General features: G+C 42.4%; 1 protein-coding gene across 4 annotated transcripts in view; it reads left to right on the forward strand.

Annotated features, from left to right (window-relative positions):
• The window catches only part of LOC138503489 (F-box/WD repeat-containing protein 7-like), a 733,637-nt gene that overhangs the window by 32,438 nt on the left and 674,200 nt on the right, over window positions 1-26,999 (forward strand). For all 4 annotated transcript variants that reach the window (XM_069623260.1, XM_069623261.1, XM_069623259.1 and 1 more), the window contains exon 2: window positions 15,367-15,583. In XM_069623260.1, coding sequence (XP_069479361.1) covers window positions 15,434-15,583 — 150 coding nt within the window. In that variant the 5' untranslated portion in view covers window positions 15,367-15,433. The remainder of the gene's footprint in view (window positions 1-15,366; window positions 15,584-26,999) is intronic.

Genomic DNA, 26,999 nt, shown 5'->3' on the forward strand with positions numbered 1-26,999 from the left:
CAGAATTGGGAAATGTTAGGCCAAACCGGTCATGTTTAAAATTGCCAAAATTCCACAGAAAGACTAAACCAGGTCCCACCGACTTGGGAGTTGGATTGGAATGTGACCCACGAAAATGTAATTTATGTATCTGATTTTTTTAGAGGGCATAACTACATAAATATGTATTTGTGGGAAAGTTAGATTTTGGTCCCAATAACTATGGGAGGTTTCCAGACCATCTCATAAAACATGACACACCTTTCTGTCATCCAACCAGCAAAGAGCAAGGCAGGAACTGTGCTCTTGCCCAATCATAACCTTGTGGGTGTGGGTAGTAAGTGTGCCCCTACCATAAACTTTGGTGATGTCATTTGGCATGATAAATAAGGGAACCTCACAACACACAGACACACACTGATTCCTGACTCCATCCTGATTTCTGCATGGCACCCTGTTCCTGAATTCTCTATCTTTGTTCCTGATCCTAGATTTCTTTGCAAAGCCAAGGCCTCTGCAGTGCTGAACTTCTTTTTCAGCTAAGCCCAAATTCTGAAACCATCCCAAACCTAAGGGAAGCAATTTGATCCGGTTTGGCTTGCTACTACTAAATGCTTGCCTGCTCCACACTCCCCATCTCACTGATCTCCGGTCTCCAGTAACCAGAGCAGTCCAGTGCAGTCCAGTACGATGTGCCAGTCCAGGTGACCAGAATCGCCCAGTTGACCTAATTCCACCAGATGTGCCCTGCTGTCTTTTAGACCCGATCCGTGTGATGACCAGAGCCCCTGATGGTCCAAAATCTTAAATTAAAGTGGACTGCAAGTATTAATAGGAATCATAGTAAACCATAGCATATTTTGCCTTGCCTTGTCCTATCCCAATCTCTCAACCATCCTATCTTTACCTTAAGAACCTATAATATTGTCAGAATCATTCTTGCAACCCTGTCTGTGATTCCAAGTGTTAGCACCGATTCTCCTCATTTGTGTTTTACTAGACCATAAGCCATTAGTGATTTTGATTAAATAAAGTAATTCCCATAAAGAAAACAGGGTATCCGCCACGTGAAGGGTTAAAAGCGGCCATGTAACTGTGGAGATTCAGGGGTGGCATTCTCTTTTTCTTAGTCATTAAATCTAGTTTAAGTAAAATTAACCTGTCATTTTAAAACTGATTTTCTGCTTTTCTCTGTTCTATTTTCCTAATAACACCTCTCATTCAACATAATAGCTAGAGACTTCATTTCAACTCTGACTTAAACATAAGACCTGTAGCTACATCCCAACACAAACCGCATCCAAAAACAGTTTTCTTAATAACTGTTTAGTGAATTTTAGGCGGGAATTCACATTTCTGCAAAAGTTTAGACAATTATTTCCAAATTCCCATTAAGATTCAAAGTGTTTATTGTTGCTCATAATGAATCTTATGATTGTTGGCATCTTTCCCATGTGGCTTCCATAGAGATTTATATTGATTTAAGGACTTTTACACACTTTTCATTGTTTTTCTAAGCCATTTCCGAATGTCATTTTAAAATTGTAATATTTCCAACCCGTTTTCTCTCTTGTTTGGGGAGAGAAGGTTGTATTCAAATCCTGTATGTTGTTCTTTATTCCTGAATACCTGCTGCTCCCTTAAATCTGTGTAGAATTGCTTATTTGTGAGTTGAGAAATTTGCAGGGGGGAATCTTAACTTAAATGCCATCTTTCCAAACAAGCCAAAAGTGTTCTTTTCTCTGATATTTTGTATTCTGTGTTGCTAAAAGTGAATTCAACGGCATTACCTACTTTCTCAATTGTATTGTCACCACATTGGTGATTGCTGGCCCATATATTAAAACATAGTTTTGATTTGAATTTTAAATAAATAAATAAATAAATAAATATACCTTTACCAACCAGCATGATTCCTGGTCCATTGTGACCTGGAGGTATTTTGAGAAGGGGTGTGATATGAGTGGTACATCACTCAGAATATTGAACCTATAGACACAATAAAATAAGTATTTCATTTGCACACCATACTAGGCTGAGACCAGGGTGTATTGTCTGATTGAAATCCTTAGAACAAAGAAAGGCAAAAAGTCCAAGGAAGTCCCTCTCAGATTGAAAACTAATCTCTTATAGGGCTGGTGACACTCCACTATTATCATAATTCCCACGGTATGGATTGGCCAGCTCTCACCCTTCCCCACCCCAATACGCCCACTGCCTGCTGATAGGACAAGGAGTTGGGGAATGTGGATGATGGAGGCTGAGAGAGGAGAAAGATTCATCATCCCAAAATGACAAGTGGGTTTAACTTTTTCATTGTCCTTAAAAACTCACAAGATGGCAGCTATTTTACCCTTTCAGATAAATGCAGACACGCATATATATATATTTACCAAGAGGAAGACCGCAGAGTCTCTGTTATTTGAAGCTGCACTCCCATTTCAATAGGATTCCACTAAAGTACGGCACGAATTGCCAAAAAAACACCAGTAGTTATGGAAATACCGAAGAAAACTGGCCAACAAAAATTGTCTGAAGTAAAAAGCTTTATTAACTAATTGCAGTTTTAAAAAGGCTTCCCAATGCCATATATATTTGAATTCCATATTTTATGGTGGGTCGGAAAATACTAATCATATCTCGGCACGCCCTTCCTGGGTTGAGCCACCGTTTTCATCTATTTACTCCTGAGCTGAAATAGTCACAAATCTGACCCTTCAAGATTCAAACCTTACTTCCATAACCTATCACCACACCAACTTTCCATTCCCTCGGAAATATGAGAAGGCGGAATTATAATTGTCTTCATAACTCAACTTGTATACATCACAGGATTCATGTTTACATGGTACCAACAGGCTTCTTATCCCCGTAATATGATATGATATATGATATGATATGATAAGCCATTTATAATGCACTTGTACACAAGTGTTTCTAGGTGCGACAAGACAAGGACGGTAAAACAGAAGGAGGACAAACAATGATCTTACTAGGCCTTGTGTCATTCAGATCACGCAAGTGTGGTGAAGAGGGGAGGGGAGAAGTGCCAAGGGGGGTCAGGTGGTGAGGAGAAGTGCAGGCGACTCTAAAAGCAAAAAGTGCTGCCAGAGGGTGGCTCTTAAGTGCAAAGAGAAGGGACTACAGGGTCACATATACAGACCCTTAAGTGCTGAGGGCAACTGGACATGCAGGAGCCTGGGCCCGAGTTCAGGGGTTGCCAGGTGACCAGTGTGCGGATCTATGAGGGACATCAGCAGGGGAGAGGAAGAGAGACAGTGGAATTGAAAAGGAAGGTCTTCAGTTACTTCCGGAACCAGAGGTGGTTCTGCTAAAGTTTGACAGAGGCAGGAAGGCTGTCCCAGAGAAAGGCCCCAGCTGAGGAAAGAGATCTGCCCCCCATTCTTTGCTTGGAAAAGCATCTGACCCTCAGAGAATTGGAGGTGGATGAGCAGAGAGCTCAAGAAGGAAGATGTTTAGGAAGAGACATTTGGAGGTAGTACAGTCCCAGGCCACAGAAAGCCTTGTGGATGATGCACATGGTCTTGAATTTGATCCTTGCAGCCACAGGGAGCCGGTGCACAGATTCCAGAGCTGGAGAGATATGATCCCTGTCTTGAGGCCAAGGACACGTCCCGCAGTCCCTTTCTGGATGAGTTGTAAAGGCCGAAGAGTAGAGACATGCAGATCTAGAAAGAGGCTGTTGCAATAATCCGCCTGTAAAGTACCAGGGCTCTAGAGAGAGTGAGCTTCTGGGGAAAGTGAGAAAAGGCAGAATACCTCTGAGGAGGTGCAGTTGAAAGTGTGACTTTTTAGAAACATTGGAGATGCGAGGAGAGAAGGAGAGGCTGGAGTCAAAGATAACACCAAGGTTCTTAGCCTCACAGGAAGGAGCAGGGTATAGGGCCCAGGCTGGGTGGCCAGAGAGAAAGATAGAGGAAAGGAGGGAGCAGGTGTCCCGATGTGGAGTATCACGGTCTTATTGGCATTAAGGCAGAGATCATTGGCAGCACACCATTCCTGAATTGCGGCCAGACAGTCTGGTATGATAGAAGGAGCAGAGGTGGCTGAGGGGAGCCTGAAGGAGAGCTGGGTGTCATCCGCATAATATTGAAAGTTAGAACAGAATGTAGCGATGCAGTAGGCCAGAGGTACCAGGTCGTGGTTGAATATCCAGAAAGAAAGGTTAGATGCCTTGGGAATACTACAAGTAGAGAGAGAGATAGAACAGAGGAAAGACCCTAGTTAGACCTGGGAGGGTTGGTCAGTGAGGAAGGTAGTCAACCAGGACAGGGCCTGACCAGTGATACCCAGGTTGTCACAGAGGCGATTGAGCAGTATGGCATGGTTGACCATGTCAAAAGCATAGGATAGATCTAGGAGAATGAGGACAGAAGGAAGATTAGAGTCATGATTAGAGAGCAAGTCTGCACTGGTGTTCAGGAGATCCGTTTCCATGCTTCTGGCAACTCTGAAGTCAGACTGGTGGTCGTGGAGGCAACCAACATATTCAGTATGCAGATTAAGCTGGGAGATGGCCTGCTTTTGCAGGAGTTTGCCCAGGAAAGGAGTGATGGAGATCGGGTGATAGTTAGCCAGAGAGGAAGAATCGGCAGAGGGCTTCTTAAGACGGGGGTGCACAGTGAGTGCATAAGGACAAGTGAGTGCTTAAGGGGGAGGGGAAGGTTCCAGTGGCAAAGGAGTGATTGCAGAAATCGTCCAAGGCTCGAGTCAATATGAGTCCGGGACGCGCTCACTGAGACACATGATTCTCTTTTAATTAAAGAAAAGTTGGCCCAATGTTAATCATATGGCAAGGCATCGCATGTGCCCCTCACCTCCACAATAGCACCAACCTTTTTTTAAGATACATTTCTGTTCCATTTCTGTTCTTGTGACCTGAAAAGAACATCCACTTATTAGCAGGGCTTTTTCCTTAAATAATGTGTAAAGATCCATAAGTGGCTCTGAGGCCATTTCTTGAGGTCGAGTCAGCCCTAAAAAGATCGTTTCTGTTGTCCACTAATGCACAGTTAATGGGGAGACCTGACCTTAAAGGAAATTTCTGCTGGCTGTCTTATCAGGAATTCCCAAAATTATGATCTAATTATCTGTTATTTCTTTGTATTTCTAACTGAACCAGGCCTGCTTTTCCAAAGAGCCCCAGCCCACAGGTCTTGAGTTCAAAGTTTCAAAGGCACAGACCTTTCAGTTCTGTGGGGGAAAACACCAGCTGCATCCATACTTCAGAAAATACAGCTTTAAATCAGCAAGATGTGCCTACATGCAACATTTAGCATTAGATCTGTGCATGCTATTTATAATACAATCTTTCTTTACATACGGTTTGGACAGATATAAGTTTACTTTTGGTATTATTCACACATAGGCCACAGTTACATAGAAAATTCTTGTTCACTTCTCCAACAAGTACGCCTTTCCATTTAAATGCCAGTTTATTTGTGAAAAATAAGTGTCTTTCTCTGAAATATTGTCACTTGGCTTCACTTTTTAAATGTAAGGCACACTTCCTCCTTAGTATTTTTTACAGGCCTAGCATTTCAATGTATTTTACCCCATGAATACTGCTGCAGTTTTGAATCTGTCAAAAAGTGTATTTTCCCAGTTTACATGAAGTCAGCATCAGCAGCACCATATGTCATTTCCCATTCATTGGGCATAGCCAGCAGTTTTAAGCTCTCAGGTAGATTCTCTTTCACTTGCACACTTGTCTATTTTAGTATAATTGCACTAGGCCCATTGTGTCGGAAATCACTGTTTTGTACTGGCTTTTATATATCAATGAGACTCCACATTAGCCAGCTTCACTCTCACAATAGGGGCTAGCAAGGCCTCTCCATCTATGTCACTCTGGGGATGTATTTTCTCCCCAAAGGGCCCATCTCTACAATGTCACCCCAGACTGCCACCAAAGAAGTCTCAGTGCGGAATCCTGATTGGAAGGTCCCAAGCAACAACATCTGTTTGATTTGCAGCTGATTAGTGACTACCTTCTCCAAGATTCTTGCAGGCCTAAATCACTCACATGATTAAAGTGTTTTTATACCGGTCATAGACTCTGCAAACATGGAACCATGTCTATCAGATCTCTGACATTAGATTTAACTCAGAGAGCTAGAGCCCTCTTAAGGAAGATCTAAAAAACATGTCAATTTTATCATGAAGGGAGTTTGGGTGTTATAATGAGCTGAAAAATGAGGGAGCATGTGCACTATCCAAAGAAAAAACAATGAGGGTGTCTGGGTATTTTAGAGGGTATAGCTGTAAACGAGCCGCGGTATGATCAGGAGTGGAATCTGAATGAGTCTGGATATTTCTGTAAACAATGTTGAGTCTGAACATGTGTTCTCGGGAGCAGAGCTTTGAGTGAGTTTGGCTATTGACAAGTACTGAGATCTTAGTGACTTGCATATTACCAAGAGGGCAGTTGTGAGTGACTGCTTTTTCTAGAAGTGTCTGGGTATTGAAACACCTCTGAATTAATTATTGAAGTATTAACAGCTCCTTTTGATTTTCTTTAGGTATTTGCAAAACTAAAGTCTTAATGCCCGATTCATGGAATTTTTGCACGGTTCGAAAGGGACTTTGCACTGCTGAAAAGTGACTTTGCACTGCCGACACAAGCCCTTATTTATGGAACTGTGCAGTGTATTTTTGCTGTGCAAAGACTGTGCAAGTCGTCATTTTTGCAGTACAAAATGACTGCACTGACTTTGTACTGCAAAAATACACTTTGCACAGTTCCATGGATCAGGGTTTGTGTCAGCAGTGCAAAGTCACTTTTTAGCAGTGCGAAGTCACTTAGAACCGTGCAACAATTCCATGGATCAGGGCCATAGTGTTAAACAAAAAAAGAAAAATGGCAAATCATACACTTGTAGTGCAGAAATACACTCGTAGTGCAGAAGTTTCAGGTAAGTAATCCTTCTAAATGATTGAACATACAAAATTGATTGTTCGCTTTTCAAAAGACCTGCTGGAACATCCCGTCGCTCATGCCATCAGGCCAGTCCTTATATACGGCCCCATGTCTTGGGCTGTCTGGAAGCACAGATTGAGCTCTTCAACTCTCATTCCTTACCCCCTGGGAAAAATAAACTGCCCTGTAATGGGAGAGATATTTTTGAACAGGAATGTTTCTGAGAGAGACCAACAGGGTTGGAGGCGGCCCATCAAACATCACAAAGTCTGACATCTGACTGAATCTGATGAACGGAACTTGGGATTCAGGAAGTCTCTCAATAAGAAGATGCTTTAGTTCACGTTCCCACACTAGCAGAATCAAGACCTTGTGGCTCTTTCTTTGTCTCTCACTCTTCAATCCACCATCCCACAGGTTCAGGATGCACAAAGCTCTGACCCGCCCTGTCCATGCAGAAGGGTGCATTCAACTCTCACACCTTTCCTGTTTAAGCAGAGCGGCTTGCAGTGCAATGGAGAGATTTCTCAATAGACAAGGTCTCCTAAGAGGCCAATACTTGAGGGTCTATATCAGTCGCCCTTTGCGCCACGCCACATGTACATTATTCTTCCCCAGCTCTATTGACCTAGAAGAGGGACCAGCATGTTGTGAAGTGTTCCAATTTCAAAACAAAGACACCCACCTATGCTCACTTCTCACTAAAGGTTTCAGCTAGAATTAGGCCAAATACCGACTTGAAGCTGCAGTTCGCTATATAACTGGCACAGTAGTTTTGCACTAAATAATGTAACAATATTATTGTTATAATGGAGCAACACTAATATTATAAAACCATGTGTAAATGTTTTTTCTACCATACAATCTGAACTGAATGACTTGAGGGAGATCCCAATTTAGAACGTTATTTAACAGTCACCAAGTAAGTGGCCCTATGTTAAGTTTGATAACTTAAGCCAGCCCTGGCTATTCATTTTGCAAGCTGCGGCTTTTATGCTCAATTTTAAAATGGGAAAAACAACACTACAAGTCGCATCCTGCAACTTATAAAACCAGGCCTGACTCAAGGTGCTGCTGTTGACATGGAACTATAAGGTACAGTGAAGTAGACTTGCAAGGATTGGCATGGGATCACAGAGTTGGTCAATATGAGAAGCTGGGAATTGAGCCCAGATTTCCCAGTTACTATGTTTAAAATGTAAAAAGTAGACCACATCTCCTTGAATCCCATCTTTATTTTTACATTTTCATTAGATCGCTGTTCTCAATAAAGCTGACATGCAAAACATGTGAATCACATGATAGATCAGCCTGACAATGTATAACAAAATCTGTTTAAGAACATATTAGGCTACAATAATAAATTAAAAAAAGAGGACAAGAATACAAAATAGGATACATAAATGCAAACATATATGAAGTAATCCTATTAAAATGAGTCTGTGTTGTTTTCCATAGTCTAGTGCCAAATGGAAGGAAGAGACAACATTATTGGTATGTTAAAATCAGTGAGCTGCAAGGTTATTGCATGAAAACTATTTCAGAGGTTGACAAATATGGTCAAATAGAGGAGTCTTTCACATATATATAGAAGTGTCAAACAGCATTAGAAGAACAACGAGACCCTTTACTAGAAAAGCAATCTCCAAGCATACATTATTATTATATAGTGAAGCATGCTGGACTCCTCCAGCTTCTAAGTGCTCGACCATTCAGATGAGCTGCTGAACTCCTCGGCGATGAGCGGGCTGCATCTCAGCCGCCAACTGCACGGCTTGCAGCTTTATAACTTTAATGACCAGCCAATGGCGCTCACCATCACCAATGGTAGAGGTGGTCAGAATGGCCCAGTATGGAAGTCCAGCACGGAGGCACTGTTGGCTTTGTCTAACCTTGCCACTACCTAAATCCTCGGTGTTGAGGGGTTAAACTTTATGAAAATGCAATAAGATTCTAATATGTGTCGAGGCCATCATGTCCCAATCAAAGTTAAAAACAAAAGCAAAAACAAAAAATAAAAAACAATAAAAAAACAAAGTTAAAAAACTAATAACAGAACGATCAAAACCATGAAGACAATTCAGCCTAGTGAATATAGGAAAGAACATCAAGGATTAAGTTTCTAGGACTAGAAAAAAAAACAACAATAAAATTCCAAAACCCATCCAAGCTAAGGATGAAAAAAGCAGAGTGTAACATATGAACCCCGCATGACTACATATCCTTATACAAAGCTATCCCCTCCTATCCCGCATAATGAAAATACTCTTAGACAAAAACCATGTCACCAACCGGGTAACAATTGTGGAATGAATATAGGAAAGGACTCAACCGAAAGTAAAAGTCATGAATGGAATAAACAATCACTCTATACAAATAAAACGTAACGTATATTCCATGTCCATAGTACCCAAGAAATAAAAAGTCACATTATATAAGAATCCATAAATAGATTATACTGATAAGATTAAAGAGACAGGTGTCTAAATTTAATAACAAATATTAAATATGGAAGACTTAAAGAAGCCAAGCGGTACCGATTAAAGCCAAAGAAACAGAGAGAAAGCGAGAAGGCTAGGAGATAGATCAGAGATGTACCAATATTAAAGTACAGAAATACAAACATGCTTAAAACCCATTCCTTGCCACCTAAATCAATGAAATAATAATAATAATAATAAGGTCAATGTGGACTTTTGTGTTGTGTTGTGGAATGTAAATGGTGTTAATAATCCCCTCAAAAAGAAAAAGGTGTTCAGAGTTCTGAATGATATGAAAGCGGATATTTGCTTTATTCAAGAAACACAAATTCTGTCCAATGAAATCTCAAAACTTGAGAAAGAATGGATAGGTATGGCCTATGGTTCTTCTTTCTCGGCAAGATCTAGGGGAGTGGCCATTCTGATTTGCAAAAACGTTCCGATTAAAATCTTGAGGGAATGTGCTGACAAGGAGGGGAGAATGATTGCATTATTGGTTGAGATTCAAGGGGAGCTGATGACACTTTGTAATATATACGCTCCGACAGTAGACAATGGCTCTTTTTTTAGAATGGTAGCCCAGACACTTTTGGATTTAAACTCTACTAACACCCTTCTTGGGGGAGATTTTAATACTATCATTGACCCATTGATGGATAGGAGTAATGTCAGAAATGTGAATCGGAGAGATTTTCATCATCAAGCTCTGTTGTCATTATTGGATGAGCACAATTGGAAAGATAATTGGCACCTTCTCAATCTGGATAGACGTGAATACAGTTATTTCTCTAGTGCTCATAATGTGTACTCTCATTTAGATATGTTATTTACAGGTGGGACGGTTACTGAGAGTCATGTTTCCAGTGATATAGGGACCGTTTCAGTGAGTGATCACGGCCCTGTGATTATGCGCTTGACATTCAAATACCAGTGTCGTAGATCCTTTTCTTAGAAACTAAATGCTCCATTTTTGATGGATGATGATATTTTGGAGAAGATTACATCTGAGGCCAATTTCTTTATCATGGAGAACCGCTGTGACGAGGTTAGTATTTGTAACACATGGGAGGCTTTCAAGTGTTGTATGCGTGGAGTATGCATAGGGTTGTCGAGTGGTAAAAAGAGAAAAGAGGAGAGATCAAGATTGGCTCTTGAACTGAGAATTAGTGAGATATCCAGGCATTTGATGATTGACCCGTCAGATTCTGTGAAATTGACACTCTTGTAGAAACTGAAAAAGGAAATGAATGATATTTTATCATTGAGAGCGGAACATAGTTTATTTTATTCACATTGTACTTACTTTGAAAAGGGTGAGAAATGCGATAGGTGGCTTGCATATAGACTGAAACAGAGAATGTCAGAGGCTGCAATAGCTTCCATCATGGATACGGATGGTAGGGTTACATTCGATCCACAAAAGATTAATCTGATTTTCGTGATTTCTATTTGGATTTGTACTGTAATGAGACAGATATTTCTGGTGTTGGGAAGGATATTTTTGGTAATCTCCAGCTTCCCAAAATTACTGATGCTGAGTGTCAACTTCTTGTGGTGGATCTCACGGTTGAAGTGAGAATGCGATTTCTAGATTGAATATTGGTAAATCACCCGGTCCTGATGGACTTCCTTGTGAATTTTATAAAATTCTTCCTGATTCTGCTCTCAAACTCTTGAGGGATATGTTTATTGCTAGCAAGTCGGCTGGGGTCAGCACCAGACATGCCTCTATCTCTGTGTTTTTAAAGAAGGGAAAAGATGGCAACTATCCAGCTAACTACCGCTCTGTCAGTCTTATCAATACTGATAATAACATTTTGGCTAAGATTTTGGCTTTACGATTAGAACCATTTGTTCCCAAATTAATTGGTGTGGCACAATCTGGTTTTATGAAGAATAGACGAACGTCCAGTAATATTCGGCAATTGTTTCACACAATTGAGAAAGCCAATGAGATGGATTGTGATGCCGCTGTTCTGTCCCTCGATGCTGAAAAAGCGTTTGATAGGCTTAATTGGGACTATTTGTTTTCAGTTTCGAAGGAATGAATCTCGGGATGGAGTTCATTTCATGGATTGAACTTTTATATTCTGAACCTTCGGCTGATGTTTACACAAATGGAATCAGATCAGAAGGCTTTATTTTGGAAAGAGGCACTCGTCAGGGATGCCTGTTTTCCCCACTTTTGTTTATTCTGGCAATTGAGCCGTTGGCCATTTCTCTGAAGAATGTCCCTGGTTTGGATGGAGTGGGCTGTTGGGGTGTCACACAGAAAACGTGCTTTTATGCGGACGATCTTTTGTTGGTCCTTAAAAATTTAGATGAATCTCTCCCATGTTTGATGCGAATTTTAATGAAATGTTTACACATCCTCTGGTTACAAGGTGAACTGGCTAAAATCTGCAGTTCTGCCTCTTTCTTTTTGCTGTGACAAGACTTTGGTGACTGGACTGGGATTTAAGTGGTGCGATGTATGATTGCGCTATCTAGGCATCTGGTTATCTCCCTCGATTATGGATATCGTTGATGAGAATATGAGTGCCATCAATTGGGAATGCAGAATGAATCTTGATAGATGGTCGCTTCTTAATCTCTCATTATGGGGTAAAGTCAACGCCCTTAAGATGAATTTGGCTCCTAAAGTAAATTTTGTAACAAGTATGCTTCCTTTGAAGATTAGTAATCGGTATTGGAAAGATTTGGACCACCTCATTCTGGAATTTTTGTGGGATAAGAAACCCCCAAGACTTAGCATCTGGAAACTGCAGCTTCCAGTTCCTGAGGGTGGATTGGGAGTACCAAATCTTAAAGCTTATCATTTGGCCTTTTCTTCTCATGCTTTCATTCTGTTTTTGTGTCCCGATCCAGATCAGTGGGCTCTAGTGGAATCTAATGCCTTTGGTCCGCTAGGACGGGAGGCTATGTTGACTACTAATACTAAAGATCATGGATGCAGTTAATTGGTTACGACATCTTTGCGCACTGCTTGGAGTGATCTGCTGTTGCTTTTGGGTAAGGATGCTTTCAGATGTTTAAGGTCTTCTATTTGGTTGAATCCTAAGAGTAGGGACAAAACCAAAACAATTTTTTGGCTTGATTGGTTTCTTGTTGGCATTAAACAGATTGGTGATCTTGAGAGGAATGGCCGATGGATGACCGCTAATGAATTAAGAGAGAGGTGGGATCTCGGACGGATTCGGCATACAGACGTTTCAAGAGATGTGTGGGGGACATTGATTGGGCTAATACTATGAACTTGGATACTTTCCTTGCAACTTCTGAGAACAAGGATGGTGGCTTAGCGAGTAGGGTGTACAGGTTGATTGTGTCGAATTATCGTGGTAAGGACATGCTGCGGAATGCATGGAGTACGAGGATTGGCTCCGAGATCACACCTGAGTGTTGGCAAAATATTTGTAGAAATGTCTCATTGTGTTCTCTGAACCTTGGTGAACGGATGACACAACTCAAAATTCTTAACCGGGTTTATTGGTGTCCAGGAAAGATACACCTGAGAGGGATGATAGATAGTGATGAATGTTGGGGCTGTATGAATGCAGTTAGTTCCATGGAACATATGTTGTGGATTTGTGTGAGAGTTTCTGGCTTCTGGTCTGAGGTCTGTGATACTTGTATTCAGGTTTCCAGTGGGGATCCAAATTTACACTTCAAGACAATGATACTAGGAGATGACTCTGAGATTGGTGATCTCTGTTCAGCCCACAAAAAATGTATTTTTAGGGGTGCCATTGTCGCGAAACAATTGATGCTTCGGGGCTGGAAAAGCAGGGTTTCTCTAGCGCACGAAGATTGGACAGATGAAATGCACAAGCTTTCAAGAATTGAAACATTTATTTATAAATTGAAATGCAAATTGTCTCTTTATGAAGAAATGTGGGGTAGATTTAATTACCTTTTTTAAAGAGGGATGTTTTTTTCTGCTTGTCTATTTTCTCATTATATGCATATTTTGTAGTTGATGTATTGTGCTTCGATTGTTATTCTTTTTTATATTGTAAAATAAATGTAAATATATGAATTAAAAAAAAACATTGTACTTGAACTCTCCTCTGCCATCCGGGGACTGCAAATCAGCGCCATTCTACTGCAGCATGTGCTCCCTCCAGACACTGATATTACTAACGTAATTCTGGAAGTCTCTTGCTCACAGATGGAATTTCTCAAGGGCTTCTGTGCAGAGAGGGGGATCTCCCTCGAGAAGGTTCTCCGCGATGTGAAAGAGTCTTCTAGACTAGGAATTCCAGTTGCTGCAGTCAGCCGTGTGAGAGATAGATACACTTGTCAGTAAAACAGCATAGCATCTGTGACCCTCTACCTTTGACCGTTTCCCCTTCACCCATTTCCCATGTCATGGCAGCTTCCGCGTTGTAGTTCTTTTATGTAAATACATCTCTTTGCAATCCATTTACTTTTTTTAAGTTTTTGAATGCCGTTTGCCTGGGTTATTCCCACCTATTTATATTGCCCTTTCAAATAAAACATTTGCAACACACAAAAAAAAAAAAGATTCTAATATGTAATGTTAAGAATTGCCAGACATTCATTCACTGTAGATAGTCTACTGGTGCATTTCCCTTCCAGCCTTCCTACTGAGATGGGCTAATACTGTCCCATGGGAGGGGTTACCTACTTGCTGAGATGTACCAGGACTGTCCCAGTGAAGGTACATCAACTCTAATGAAAAGTACTGGTACTGTACCAGCTTTCCTGGTGAAAAGTCCCGGGAGTGTCCCAAATGAGCTTAAATCAACCGGAAACAGACGCGCTGGTCCTTCCCCTTTAAAATGACACCCATCCAACTTAGAGAAACCATTATTGACCCGTTGCAGTACACTCTGCTGAGAACTGCCAATCTGTTCCATTAAAGGTATTGATGCGCTATTGAGAAGTACTAGCACTTGCCCATACAAGTATAGAAGCCTTGCTTGCACGTGCCTGAACTGTACTTTTAACGGTGTAGTATCTCTGGCTAGAAGTGCTTAGCCCTTTGAAGTTCTCGTGTTGGCATCCTGATTATTAAGTCTCAGCGAGCAAGCTAAAAAGTAAAGCAAGAAAGAAATCATGTTGTACTCCTTTCTGGTCCTTGCATGCAATGAATAATGCATACTTAGGTAGTGAATATTTGGTACAACAGCGACATCTAATGTGCAGTCAAAATATGCCAATGTTTCATAGGAAAATAACTCGGTCAAAATCGGTCAAAATCCAGTTATAGAGGTATCATCATTAAAATTCAAGAAAGCCACCAGAGCTGGTAGTGCGTGCTTTGTGCTACCTACACTTTTTACAAGAGCCACTTCATAAAGCATAATCTTGTTGAAGCCATGTGACTCAATAGCCAACGCATGTGATGGGTGGAAGGTTATTAATTAATGTTAACAACTGACATAGCTCTAAGCAACCATCCACGCAATTGTTTTTAGCCCATCTGCACCCCGGCAGAAGGGAACCAACCACATGCAAATTAGCCTTGGTACTGCAACCCCCTCTGTACAGAAAGGTAAGCCTTCCCAGACATGTTTTGGCCTGGTTGGGTCTCATCGACGAGGTGCAGCTTGGGATTTATTTTCAAAGAATTAAAATGAACTTACTTTTTTTTAACTCACATTATTTAAAGAATACGAATTATACAACCAAAGTCACCGGATGTGACTGATACAAGTGGGTATTTCTACTGGCACATGTCCACCAAGCATAACTGAACCTCCTTTGGGGTTTGTTACTGACAACACACTCTTTTTGATATTGTAGTGTGGATGCCAACCTGTAGGTATCAGAGGTCTTCTGTTCGTATCGGTTCTTACACGTGGCTGCCACGATGTCAGCTTTATCAACCTTTTAGTGGAACTGGCTTATCAGGAAACAGTTAATCTGTACTACCAGATAAAAGTACCCCATTTCTGCCTGCACCTCTTCATGTATGTTCTGTTCTGCTCTCCCCCTCAGGTGTATCGTCTGATGTGGTTCTGGGGCAGCATTCTCCAATCCTGACGCTCAAAGGAGAATACGCAGAATGGCTGTAAAGGTTGGACCTATGACTGTGCAAGGACTCCCCAGTGAACTGGCTCCCGGGGACCGAGCAGCCCAGGCCCTGATGGAGGTGGAACAGGAAGCGGAGCTGGACACCGCCTGCACGTGGCTGGACAGATGGAGCCACAGATCAGTGAGTGTGCAAGTGAAAGCCAGAGGTCGAACTGGACAGGAACTAAAGCGAACAGCATTCCTTTACTGACTGGTTTTGCATCACTTGGATGATGCAAGCACAATTTATATGTGAGCCCCAGACAGTGTACTATGTATGCGTGTGCCTCTGCCAATCCATGTGAGCCACCATAAAGCATTGTTTGGCTTAGAAGGAAGGTGAGCAGCCACCAGCGAGCCATACTTAAAAGACCTCTGTATATTGTTTAATACAATGCAAATACAATAGAAAGACCAATTAATCTACATCCATACGCATTTTCTCCCAAAACAATCTGTTTGGAATTTGGAACTGTTGTTAGCTTCTTATTAGACCGTTCCGGAAATAAAATACTGTGCAACATTTAGATGGTCCAGGAACACTGGAGCACAGTCATAGCTGGACTTACAGAACTCTAGAACATGTAAACACTTAAATAGTGTTTGACTGCAGACTACACCGCATTCACCTATTCTGCTCTTTTCTATTCCTGACTTCTATAACAAAGTAAACTAGACCGAGTCACCAGCTCTGTCTTTGCTCTGGCACGGTGATGGCATCACATTTTGGGGCACAGCAAAATCGGGTTTGCTGTCATATTAGGTCATTTAAGCTTTGGTAAGCCAATCTAATCACCATGCCCTCCTCTCGGCTGAATCATGGGAGTCTCTCTCTAGTCTTTGCTGACACCACTGCTCTTAACTTGATGGAGAGCAAAGCTATGCGTGATCTGGAGAGCAGAGCAGGCTAGAAGTGTGTCAGGTGTGGGTGAGTGCGAGGAAGACAGGGCTCTAGCCGATCACACTTTCGTGTAATGTAAAGTGGTCTTTATTTAATTAATTATATTGCTCACATCACAAACCTAGCTCAAGAGCAACAGAGTGCTTTACAATGGGAGGATGACCGAATTGGGCTTGTTCTTTCATAAGTTACAGCAGTGCTGTTGCTGGGCAGAGGCCAGGAATATTATTCGTCCGACAGGCATTGTTGAAAGAGACACATTTTGTTTTGTTTTGCGGAACCGGTCTTGTATATTTTATTATTATTTTTTTTTTACTTGTGTTTGTTCCAAAATGGAACTTTACAAAATGTTGTTCTTTTATTTCCTCGAGTCCTCAGGGGCCTATGCCCAGGATTTTCAATGTTTCTTGGATGATCTTTACCAAGGCGATTTGCCATGTTGTTCGATCCCCTCCAATCAGTTTTAGCCACCATTGGTCCGCATCAAAGTGTTCGTTTGCGAGTAGGTGGTCGAGGTAAGCTGATCTTATTGCTTGTTTTTTTGGGCAGACCATTAGTAGGTGGCGAATTGTTTCCTTTTCGGCGCGGCAGAATAGGCACTCGCTTGTTTCTGAGATACCTCGAATGTGGCGAATGTCGTTTGTTTCGATTAAGTTTAGTCTTATCCTGAGTAGGTAGTTTCTGGAAGCTCTGTTTGGGAATTTTTTAATGTACCTCTGAAGTTCATTTACTTTGCACTGGGTATGAGGAAGATGACTTAAAAGTTTATTTGCTGTAGCATCTGCTATGGTGATTGACCAGTCCAGATTTTTGAGTTTTTCGGTCACTCTGACCGGATTTGAAGACAGGTCAGCTTCTGTACAAGCTACTGAATCCAGTGATGCTAAATTTTCTGCTTTCCATTTTGTCAACATTTTCACTGTGTCCATTTTCATTTCCTCGCCAATCATTGTGTAGATGTTTTGTTTGTCTTGGGCAATGCACTTGCGGTAGAGCAGGACCGAGTTGATATTTATCGTGCCTGCTAAAGAGAGGAGGCTCAGTTCTCGTCGAATCGCCGGCATTGAAGTTGAGTTTGGCAAACACAACACTTTTCTCCAAAAATGCCCTTCCAGCTTTGTCCAGAGTTTTTTTGGAATTTGGGGCATTGCTTCGGCTCCGTATGTAATTGATGATACTACTTTTTTCTTGTAGAATTCAATTACCGGGGTTGTTGAAAATGTTCCGAATTTGAGATCTATAGCTTTGCCTTGTGCTGCTAGCTTTCTGATTTTTATTTTCAGGCTTTCTTGCATTGCACTTTCTGTGCGGGAACTGTCGAGGGTCACTCCCAGGTACTTGAACTCTTTTGTTCTTTCAATCTCTGTATCTTCTAAATACCATTTGAATTTGTCCGATCTTTTCGATGCTGATTCTAGAATTAGTATTTTTGTTTTTTCTATGTTGATTTGTAGATTGTTTTTCGCTGTGTAGTGTAGCAGGTTTGTCAGTTGTCTCTGTAGGCCTATTTGGGTCTGGTCGAACAGGGCGAGGTCGTCGGCGTACATAAGGCGGCTGATTTGTACCTCGGCCAGTTTTGGCGGAAAGGTTTTTGTAAGATCTTCTGTTGCACTGAAGTCGCCCATGTATGCGAGAAATAACTCCGGAGCGAGAGGACAACCTAGTTTGACCCCCCTACTTGTGGGGATTTCTGCTGAGACTTGACCTTGCGGGGTTAATCGTACTCTGAGGGTGGTGTTTGTATGCAAGGCCTTCAGTGGTAGAAGGATCTCCTTTGGACATTTCCATCCTTCAAGTTTTGACCAAAGTCGTGACCTATCTACCAGGTCAAAGGCATGGGAAAGGTCAACAAAAGCCACAAAAGATCTTGGTTTTCCTTCAAGGACCTTGCTTTTTAATATGCTGATGACCAGGATGTTCGCCGCTGTGCCAATATTTTTTTTGAAGCCAGTTTGGAAACGATCGTGGCATGGTGCAAGTTTAGTCCAAGTTTGTAGCCTTTTCAGCAGTAAGGCTCCGACGACCTTTCCAATGCAGTCTAGGAGGGCGATTGGCCGAAAATTTGTAGGGTCACACACATCCCCCTTTTTATAAATCGGGACGATGGTTGCCTTGGTCCAGGATGGTGGAATGGATTTAGATTTTGCCCATCTCATGAAGATCTTTTTTAGTAGTTTTGACAACTCTGCCAGATTTTTTTTAAGGTCCATATTGGAAATCCCATCTGGGCCAACCGCTCGTGAGTTTTTTAGTTTTTTTAGAGTCCCGAAGATTTCTTCTTGGTCATCGAAACATAACCAGCTCGAGGGGTCGTTTTCTCTAGGCCCAACGTCCTCTTTGGTTGCAGATTCAAAGAGCGTTAAAGTGGTCGATCCATTTCTGCTCCCCCATTGAATTGATAATCGAGTTTTTTTTTTATGATGACGTGGTTTTTATGAGGGACCAAAATTCTCTTGCTTTGTTGCTGCAAATCGCCTTCAGTACTTTTTCCGAATCTTGTTGGTAGAGATTTGAGCGATGGTTTTTAACCCAATTTCTGTAGTTTCTCGAGGCTTCTGCTAGTTTTGACCCCTGGTCACTGGACTGTGTTTGCTTCAGTTGCCTCTTGATTTTTCGAAGTTCGCGTCTTTTTTGGGCTAACTGGGCATCATAGGTATGCTTATGTTTGGTGTCGGTGATTTGAGCTGTCTTTTTTGTGGAAAATGCCATGAGCAGAGGCACGTAGTCAGGTTCTGGATTTTCTGCCGACATACCCCCTTCGGAGTATCTTTGTGTGAGCTTCCTTACTGCCGACGTTGAAAGTTTTAGCTGATTTCTCTGGTTATTTACTTCAATGCCAAATGGTTCGTCGCTGGTTCTGCGGAAGTTGGTTGACCACGTTGTTATTAGTTGGTTGTGGTCACTGTTTATTGTCTTACGCACCTTAAAGGTTGTTACGGTGTCCAAAAAGGGACGGGAGATGCAGGTATAGTCAATTGTTGCTCGCAACGCTCTCTGTTCCCAGGTTGGCAAACAGTCTTTCTCTGAAAAGACCGTGTCGAGGTTTAACATATGCCGTGAGGTCATCAGTTTGCACCAAAGTTTTCCTCTTTGAGTTGCTTTTGTCGAATTGGAGTTTTTCTCCTCTATTGAGCTGGGGTTTTTGAGAGCGATGTTGAGGTCTCCACAGATTATGAAGCACGAGACTTGGCGATTTGACTGAATTTCGTCGATTATTTCTTCCATCATATGGGTGAAGTTATTTGCGTCTAATGCTGCCGGATTCCAGTAGGTGTTCAAGATCGCTATTTCTGTGCTTGACGTCCTTTCACAGCCTTCAAGATCGATGAGTACTGCCAGTATGGATTGGTTTGACAGCAAGGTTTCTTTCATTCTTAAACCTACACCATTTCTACATGCCATGAGTAATCCGGATGATGGTCGGCCTAAAAGGCCTTTTTTTGCAGGTGCCAGGACTACGTCGTAGCCATCCAGGATGGGTTTGTCGACGAGCCATGTTTCTTGAAGACAAATCACGTCGAATGATACCAGATCGGCATCGTTTCGAGTCGTCAACTGGGTGTGTCCACGAGTGTTCCAGGAACAAAGTTTTAGAACTGTGGGGAATTTGTCAGCTGGCAAGGTGTCGCGTATAGTGAGAGTGAGAGTGTAGAGGTCTTCTATAGTGACCCTCTACATCTTGGCTCCCTCTCTGTGCATTCCCCTGCCTGAAAAGAGGGGCAATAGGCTTGTTAGTGGAACAGAGAGAAATGGCAGGGGCGAACTCTCCACTGTTGCTGCTTGCAGGATGGAATTACCTGAATGTTAGTGTGAATCTACGATGGGACGGGCCTCCTAAAGACCGTGTATGTTCCACCCCGAAGGCATCTGGCTGTCTGCTGGTGTGAGGGGTTAGATAGGACTGGAGTGGTGGTGTTGCCTGACAGTACGGTGTGTAAACTAGCAGCATCCTGCCGCGTGCGGTAGTTTAAGGTGCACCAAGGTGTGGATGCGAGAAGTGAGGAAGGAAAGTGTGGGTTGGGTAAGAGGGAGTTGACCAGTTCTGGATGGTTCATTCAGTGTTTGAGAGTCTGGTTGCGCCCTTTGTTGGCAACATTCCTTTCCATCAGGGCTTTAGGTAGAAAGGGCATGGAGAGATAAGTGGTGGACTGGCTTACTGGTAACTCTAGAGATTTTCCAGTGGGCCTCTGCACAGTGGGTCTTGTTTGTGTGGATTCACTTGGTTTTCTGCTCCTCTTACCTTTCTCCCATAATCTCTGCCCCATTAATATAACCATCCCTCCCCCGCCTATTCATTTGAAGTAAACCATTTGTTATAAAGCTTCCAGTATGCTGTATTGCCAAATGTTACATGTCCGTTTTTTGTTAAATTTAAGGACGTTTTTATCCCTATATCTGGGCAAATGTGCTTACATATCACGATCTGGACCAATTGTTTCCACATTTTCTTATTAGTGAACCCCCATTCTCTTATTAGAGGGCTTGGGCTTGCTTGCACAGTGTAATATTGAGCCACTTTGAAGAAAATGTCCAGGGCACCTTTACATTACCAGTCCACCCCTGGGGGAGATCGAACCAAATGAGTTTTCCCTCCGTGCTCCTAGGGTGACGCGTGTGCACTGGCCCATTGCGGTTTAGGTCTATGTGACCTAAAACTTTTGACCTAATCACATTTGATCAAATTTATTTGACCTTTTTTTAAGTCTTAAAGGCCGGGGGAGACCCCCGGAACTCCCCCCCACGTCCCCTCAACCTAATCTATATCCTTACCCACCCCATATATATATCTAATTAAATCTGACTGAAAAAAAAGTTCGAAGAAATATGATAAAATGTTTTAGATTAAATGTTTTTAGGCCAGTTATGCTAATACTGCCCATTGCACGTTATGATGGTATTGGTCAGAAACAACTTGATATGTTGCTTGGGAAACCAACCTGAATGAGTGCAATCTCCCAAATTCCTTTGGCAGTGAGTTGGGTGTTGATGCTTCATATTTTTGCATATTTCTCATGTTTTCTCTTCTAGGCAGAAGTTATGTCTGGCCAGTGGCATTGCGCATGGGCTGCTGTTGGCTGAGGTTCCGTCTGGGTTTGTGCTGATGGCAGTTGAAATAGCAGTTTTGTTGTTTGATAATTCAGTTGCCCCATTTGGTAGTAAGGGTTGTTGGGACTGTGATTTAGTTAAAAGGGTTTGGGGAGATTGGCCACAAACATTCTGAGTTTCCATACTCCTTGGCTGATGTGTTGTGTGCTGGTCCGTCACATGTGTGTGGCAGTGGTTGTTTGATTTTCTTAGAGCCTGACCCCAATGAGTCAATTTTCCCATACAACTTTGCTAATGAGTTGCATGTTCTGATGGAATTTATGCATGAAGGTCAGGTAGAGCAGGATGCGTTGGCTCACTTGGAGTTGAAAGAAGCAGTTCCAAACAGAGACTTTACCTATGTGTGAGGTTAATTCCCATCACAAGTCTGAGATTAATGGCTGTTGTCATAGGCACATGGCAAAGACATGGATTTTCGGTGCAGGGATTTGCAGGGGAACTGTGGGTGTGTTTCTGTTTTGGTTGAGTTAACTTGGTCTATTGCCATCCAGGAGTCTACACGTGTGAAGCATGTCGTGACATCCAGTGAGTTCAGTGTAGAGGCATTTGTGAGCTTATAGACGCAGGTTTCATCTGCAAAGTTGAAGCAGGTGATACCCGCATTGTTAATAAGTTCCATCAATGGCATCATGTAGATGCTGAGAAAGAGGAAAGAGACGGTATCCATAGGGTAATCTACCTCTAAGGTTGCAGGGACATGACCGTAAATGGCATATGGGTGTTGTGTCAATACTCAGACCGAAGTGTCATGATGCAGTGTAGAGCGATTCCTTTTAATCCTATGTCCTCTTACCTTTTAGGTAGGATCTTGTGTCTGATAATGTTGAAAGCAGGGGAGATGTCCGGCAGGATAAGTGCACTATATGAATTGCTGTCTGTATTGTTTTTTTACGATGTAAACAAAAGTGATGAAGGCCGGAATGTTTCAAATTAATTTTAACCTCTAGCATCACTCTGGGCAACCCTCCAGACCATCATTATGATATGTTGTGTCATTTATAACGCGCCTGTACACAAATGTTCTTCAGCCTGCCAAGCCCATGTAGAAAGGGGAAAGACCATTTGCAGATCAGGCAGGGTCCCACCCCGAAGGGGAAGACATGCGCGAGCTGCTTGGTCGAGTCCACAAGCATCCCAAACATGTTTCGGCTCATAGGCAATTATCAGTGTACCTTTCAGACATCACCACTTGTGTTTTATTTTTTTAAAAGGATGTCCTATTTGTGGTATTGCCTTATAGACACTGGGGGAGCACAGGTCTTCTGGTGAGTCTGATGGATTGCTAACATTGACCGCTGTAGGACATCTTGGAGAAGAGACAAAAAACTTTCAGTATTGGGATATATGGTTTCTTTCAAACTTTTTCCATTGCTGCAATTGGTGTAGGCTGCATGGACTTTGAACTTGTGGAAAAGTTTGGAGATTTTCTTCTGGGTGTGTTCGGCTAACTCCCTCTTCTGTTTGTAATCAGTGTTTTTGCTTTGATTGTTTCTACTGTGCGTCACAGAGTTGTCAATGATACGCCAATTTGCCTGTTGGGAGGTTGTTTCCTCTCCAGATTCTCTTGAGCCTTTGTGTGTCTTTTTTAATGAGATTAGTTTGGGTTAAACAATTTGGGTTAAACAATTAGCCCATTTCTTTTCATTTGTGTGATTTTGAGGCACTTCCTAGGTGTCCTAATGTCAAGGTTGTAGTTTATCCAGTTTTGGATGTCATAATCTGGATTTTTCATCTGGTTTTCAGTCATGAGCTTTGGTTTGGATGCTTTAAGGTTTCCCGGATGGTTGTCCAGCTGGATCCCCTTTCAGGGCCTGATAAGGGTTTATGAAGCATTGATTGACTTTGGAAATAGTGGTGGTTCAGGTAAGATACTGAATGGGGAGGAGAGGCAGAGGACCCTGAATCTGCTCTCGTTCAGATAACTGTGGATGACATTGTGGTGAAAATGTCACCACAGAAACACCATACCACGTGTGACTGGCTGAGAGGATGGGTCCTTTAACTTGTTGTATAAAGTTGTATAAAGTGTAAGGCATTGTTGAAGCTAGTGAGTCTGTTGCTGAAGTGCCCTCCTTCTCCAGCCAAAGATTGTCATAGCTCAATATAGTGAAGCGTTGGTGATTTATTGTGAGGTTGGCATCCTCATCAGCCAGGTTATATGCAAAAGATTTGTTTTATGAAATCCCTCTGTACCTGAGAAGGAAGATCAGCATGAATGTGCACGAGGAGGAGCAGATTAGGAGAAGAGATTCACAGTCAGGGATTTTGTCAAATGCTGGGATTTTAACATTGATAGGCTCTTTGCTAACCCGTTTAATTGCTACTTATCTGCTGATTGTTCGGGTGCTAATTATTATCTTGTAGTCTTTGAGATGGCTTTGTGTATAATTGCTGAGTAGTGCTCCGTAGTGCTCCGTGAGACAAGTCTCTGTGATACATTGTAGCTCTTCTACGTTCCCACAGAGAAGATCATAGATGGGAAGGCATCTGGTTCTGAACTTTTCTTTCCAATTCCTCACTGTTGCCAGGTTTGCCTGAGATGTTTCTACTTTGGGGTGTGGGCTTCGAGGGTCTGTGAGACGTTGCACTCATCTTTGAACAGGTTCATTTTGGGGCCTGGTTGGCCGGCTTGGTTCCAGACACAGTTGTGGGTAGGGAGCAGTTTGTTATGAGGTGTACTCTTTTTTCACTCCTGAAGAGAAATTATTCTGGATATTGGCCCTTTTGGTGGTGAGGGTCCAGTGATTGCGAATGAAAGTCTTCGTTGTTCAGTGTTTCTTCTCTTGTTTAGTAGTGCTACTATGTGCATTAAACTGACAGCTTGTGTGAGTGAAGGCCATCTATTTCAAATGCAGGCAATTGCCTGAAGAGATGTTGAAAGAATTAGGATGTCAGAGGACTTTTGGTTGGGTTGTTTGGATACCTGTTATCATTTCATTTTGATTGATTTACTATGGTTTTATAGTTGGTGTGACAAATCAACATCCGGGGCACCAGTGGTCCAGGGAGGAATATCGGTTTATAAACCATCAATCAGCCCCACACCTCTAGTACACCAGAAGGGATCCGAACAGATTGGAAATACAAGTAAATTATAAACCTCCTTATCCAATTTGGTAACTTGGATGGAACAGAAGGATCTCTGCAAGGTCGTGGATCGTTGGTTAGCTGCAACACAGTGAATAAACAATTATTACCCAATGATAAAAGGGACTGTCCAATCAAGGTTGCATAAAAATATCTATATTATTATTATTACAATAGATAGTTCTAGCACACTGCAAAATACAGCCACCCTGTAAAGGAACACAGAGGACAGACCGTTTCACAAAGGAAAGGGATGCACTCTGGATACTGACAGGGAGGTAGTCGGGAAAGCAATCAGTCTGAACTGTTCAAGGTTATTTGGTTTTAGCACCAAGGTAGCAAGGGGTCAAGGGGACAAGGGACCGTAAATGTCACTCGGGGACGTCGACTGTCTCAAAAGTGTCCTTAAAAGATGGACGTTGGTTGATGCTTATTGGGGCACTCCTCCTAGCTTCTTCACAGAGCTCCTGTCATCCTTTAAGGCCGAGAGCCCAAAGTTGAGGAGAGTGTTTGCAGGTAATGGCCTCGTCCTTTGGTCAGAGACTCTCTGGCATTTCCCACCTAGGAAGCTTGCTGGCAGAACCAAGCAGGGCATGCTGTGTGCTGGCTGGTTACCAGTTCTGGAGCAGCTGGATGGGTCCTCTGAGTTCAGAATCTCCCTCTGTTCCCTGGGAGATGTTTAGGGGAGGGACCTTGCTTCCCTCTTGGAAATCCTGGCCTTCCTTCACTGGCGCAAGATGTAAGGTAGACTGTGCCTTCAGCCAGGGTCCAAATGATTCCTTCTTCTCACTCCTTTCAAAGTCATTGGATGATCTGCTAGGTGAGGGGCTCAGCCCTCATTTAAAGCCAAATGGCGCCAGTGATTGGTGCAGGCTACGCCTAACTTAATGAACCAATCCTATGTCCCCACTAACAATCTTCTGTTGTGCATGAGGTCATAACCAGAGTGCTTTGCAACAGGAAAGGTAAAGGGGTACAAAATATAACACTAAGTCCCAACCATCTTCCTGTCTATTGTAGATCAAAGTGTTGCTGGTTAATTGAGCTCCCTGTGGCTTCTGATCAAAGCACTGATCTCCGTCGATGTTTGTGGCGAGAACAGACTTTCTGTGTCCATCAATTCACATACTCCTTCCTTCTGAAAGCTGGTCTCCCTGCAGGGGTTGCCTACTGTAAACAATTGTTTCAGACATGCCATTAACTGCCCTTCATACAGAGGGGTGGGAGCTAGTTTCAAGTTGACATATTGCACATCAAAGAGGGGTTGGGTTTCCTGTCCCCTTTTGTCAGTTCAACGATCAGGCCTATCACATGCCTGTTTCAATTAACTCTCATCAGTATGCGCTGCCACCAGCAGAACTTAGTCAATAGAGAGGGCAGATCCATGGAGCCTTTGATATTTTAATTGGGTTGGCCATGGTTGGAGGTAGCTGTTGCCTTCCCCCTTCCTGAGATGCTTTGATGTACCAGTGGCTGTCACATTCCAGTTAAATGTGACAGGAAGGACTGCGCCTGTAGGCTGTGTCCCCCCGGAGTACATATGACTATGTGTTTGTTGTGCGGTGGGCAGAGAAAATTGTGTGTGGGTTGGTCATCATATGGTTTTATGGCAGTTTTAGGGAACATTGCAGGTGTCCTGCAATGAAAACTGTTGTGACAGTTTAGGGGGTTGTAGGTGTACACTTAACTTGGAGTAATCTCTCTTGTCCTAGGGCTGTTTCTTTAGTTGGAGTGGTCCATCTCATGCACAAAGGGTTGTTCTGACAGGTGGGTAAGTCACCCGCTGAGAGGCAGAATGTCAGTGGTGCAGTGATTAATGCTAAACATCAGGAATGCGATCAAGACATCATCCAGGACATATGGAAGAAATACAGTGCAGTAACAGTGAAACTTGATTACCAGGGAGCAGTAAGGCTTTGGGGTGATATAATAGAAAACAATTACTCTAGGAGAACCAGTGTGGGAAAAATAGTGGGGCAACATGCATCTAGAAATACCAGGGCACTATTATTAATTAAAGCAGCTGTCAGCAATTCATCTCGGACAAACAGGGAGAACATGCAGAAGACTGACAATCTGCGACTATCAGGGAGCAAAAATACAGTGTATGACAAGCAATCTAGGAAAACCAGGGGGCAACAATTAATACATTTGTCAACAATTAATCTGTTGAAAGCAAAGGAACAAGATACACTGGGGCAACTATTAATTAAGAACAAGTGGGTGACTTAATGCAGCTGGCAACAATAAATCTGGCACAACCTGGCCACATAAAAAGTGCATGAGGCAACAATTTAGGACAACCAAGGTGTAAAACATATTGTGAGACAAACAATCTAGGAAAACCAGGGAGCAGAAATATGGGGTAACAATTAATAAAGTTAAAAACCATCAATCTAGGATAACCAGGGTGCATGAAAACTTGGGGAGCCAATTCATAAAGTTGGTAGCACTTGATCTTTCA

Source organism: Ambystoma mexicanum, chromosome 11 (assembly GCF_040938575.1).
Source record: "Ambystoma mexicanum isolate Mex_15411 chromosome 11, UKY_AmexF1_1, whole genome shotgun sequence".
Lineage (NCBI taxonomy): Eukaryota > Metazoa > Chordata > Amphibia > Caudata > Ambystomatidae > Ambystoma > Ambystoma mexicanum.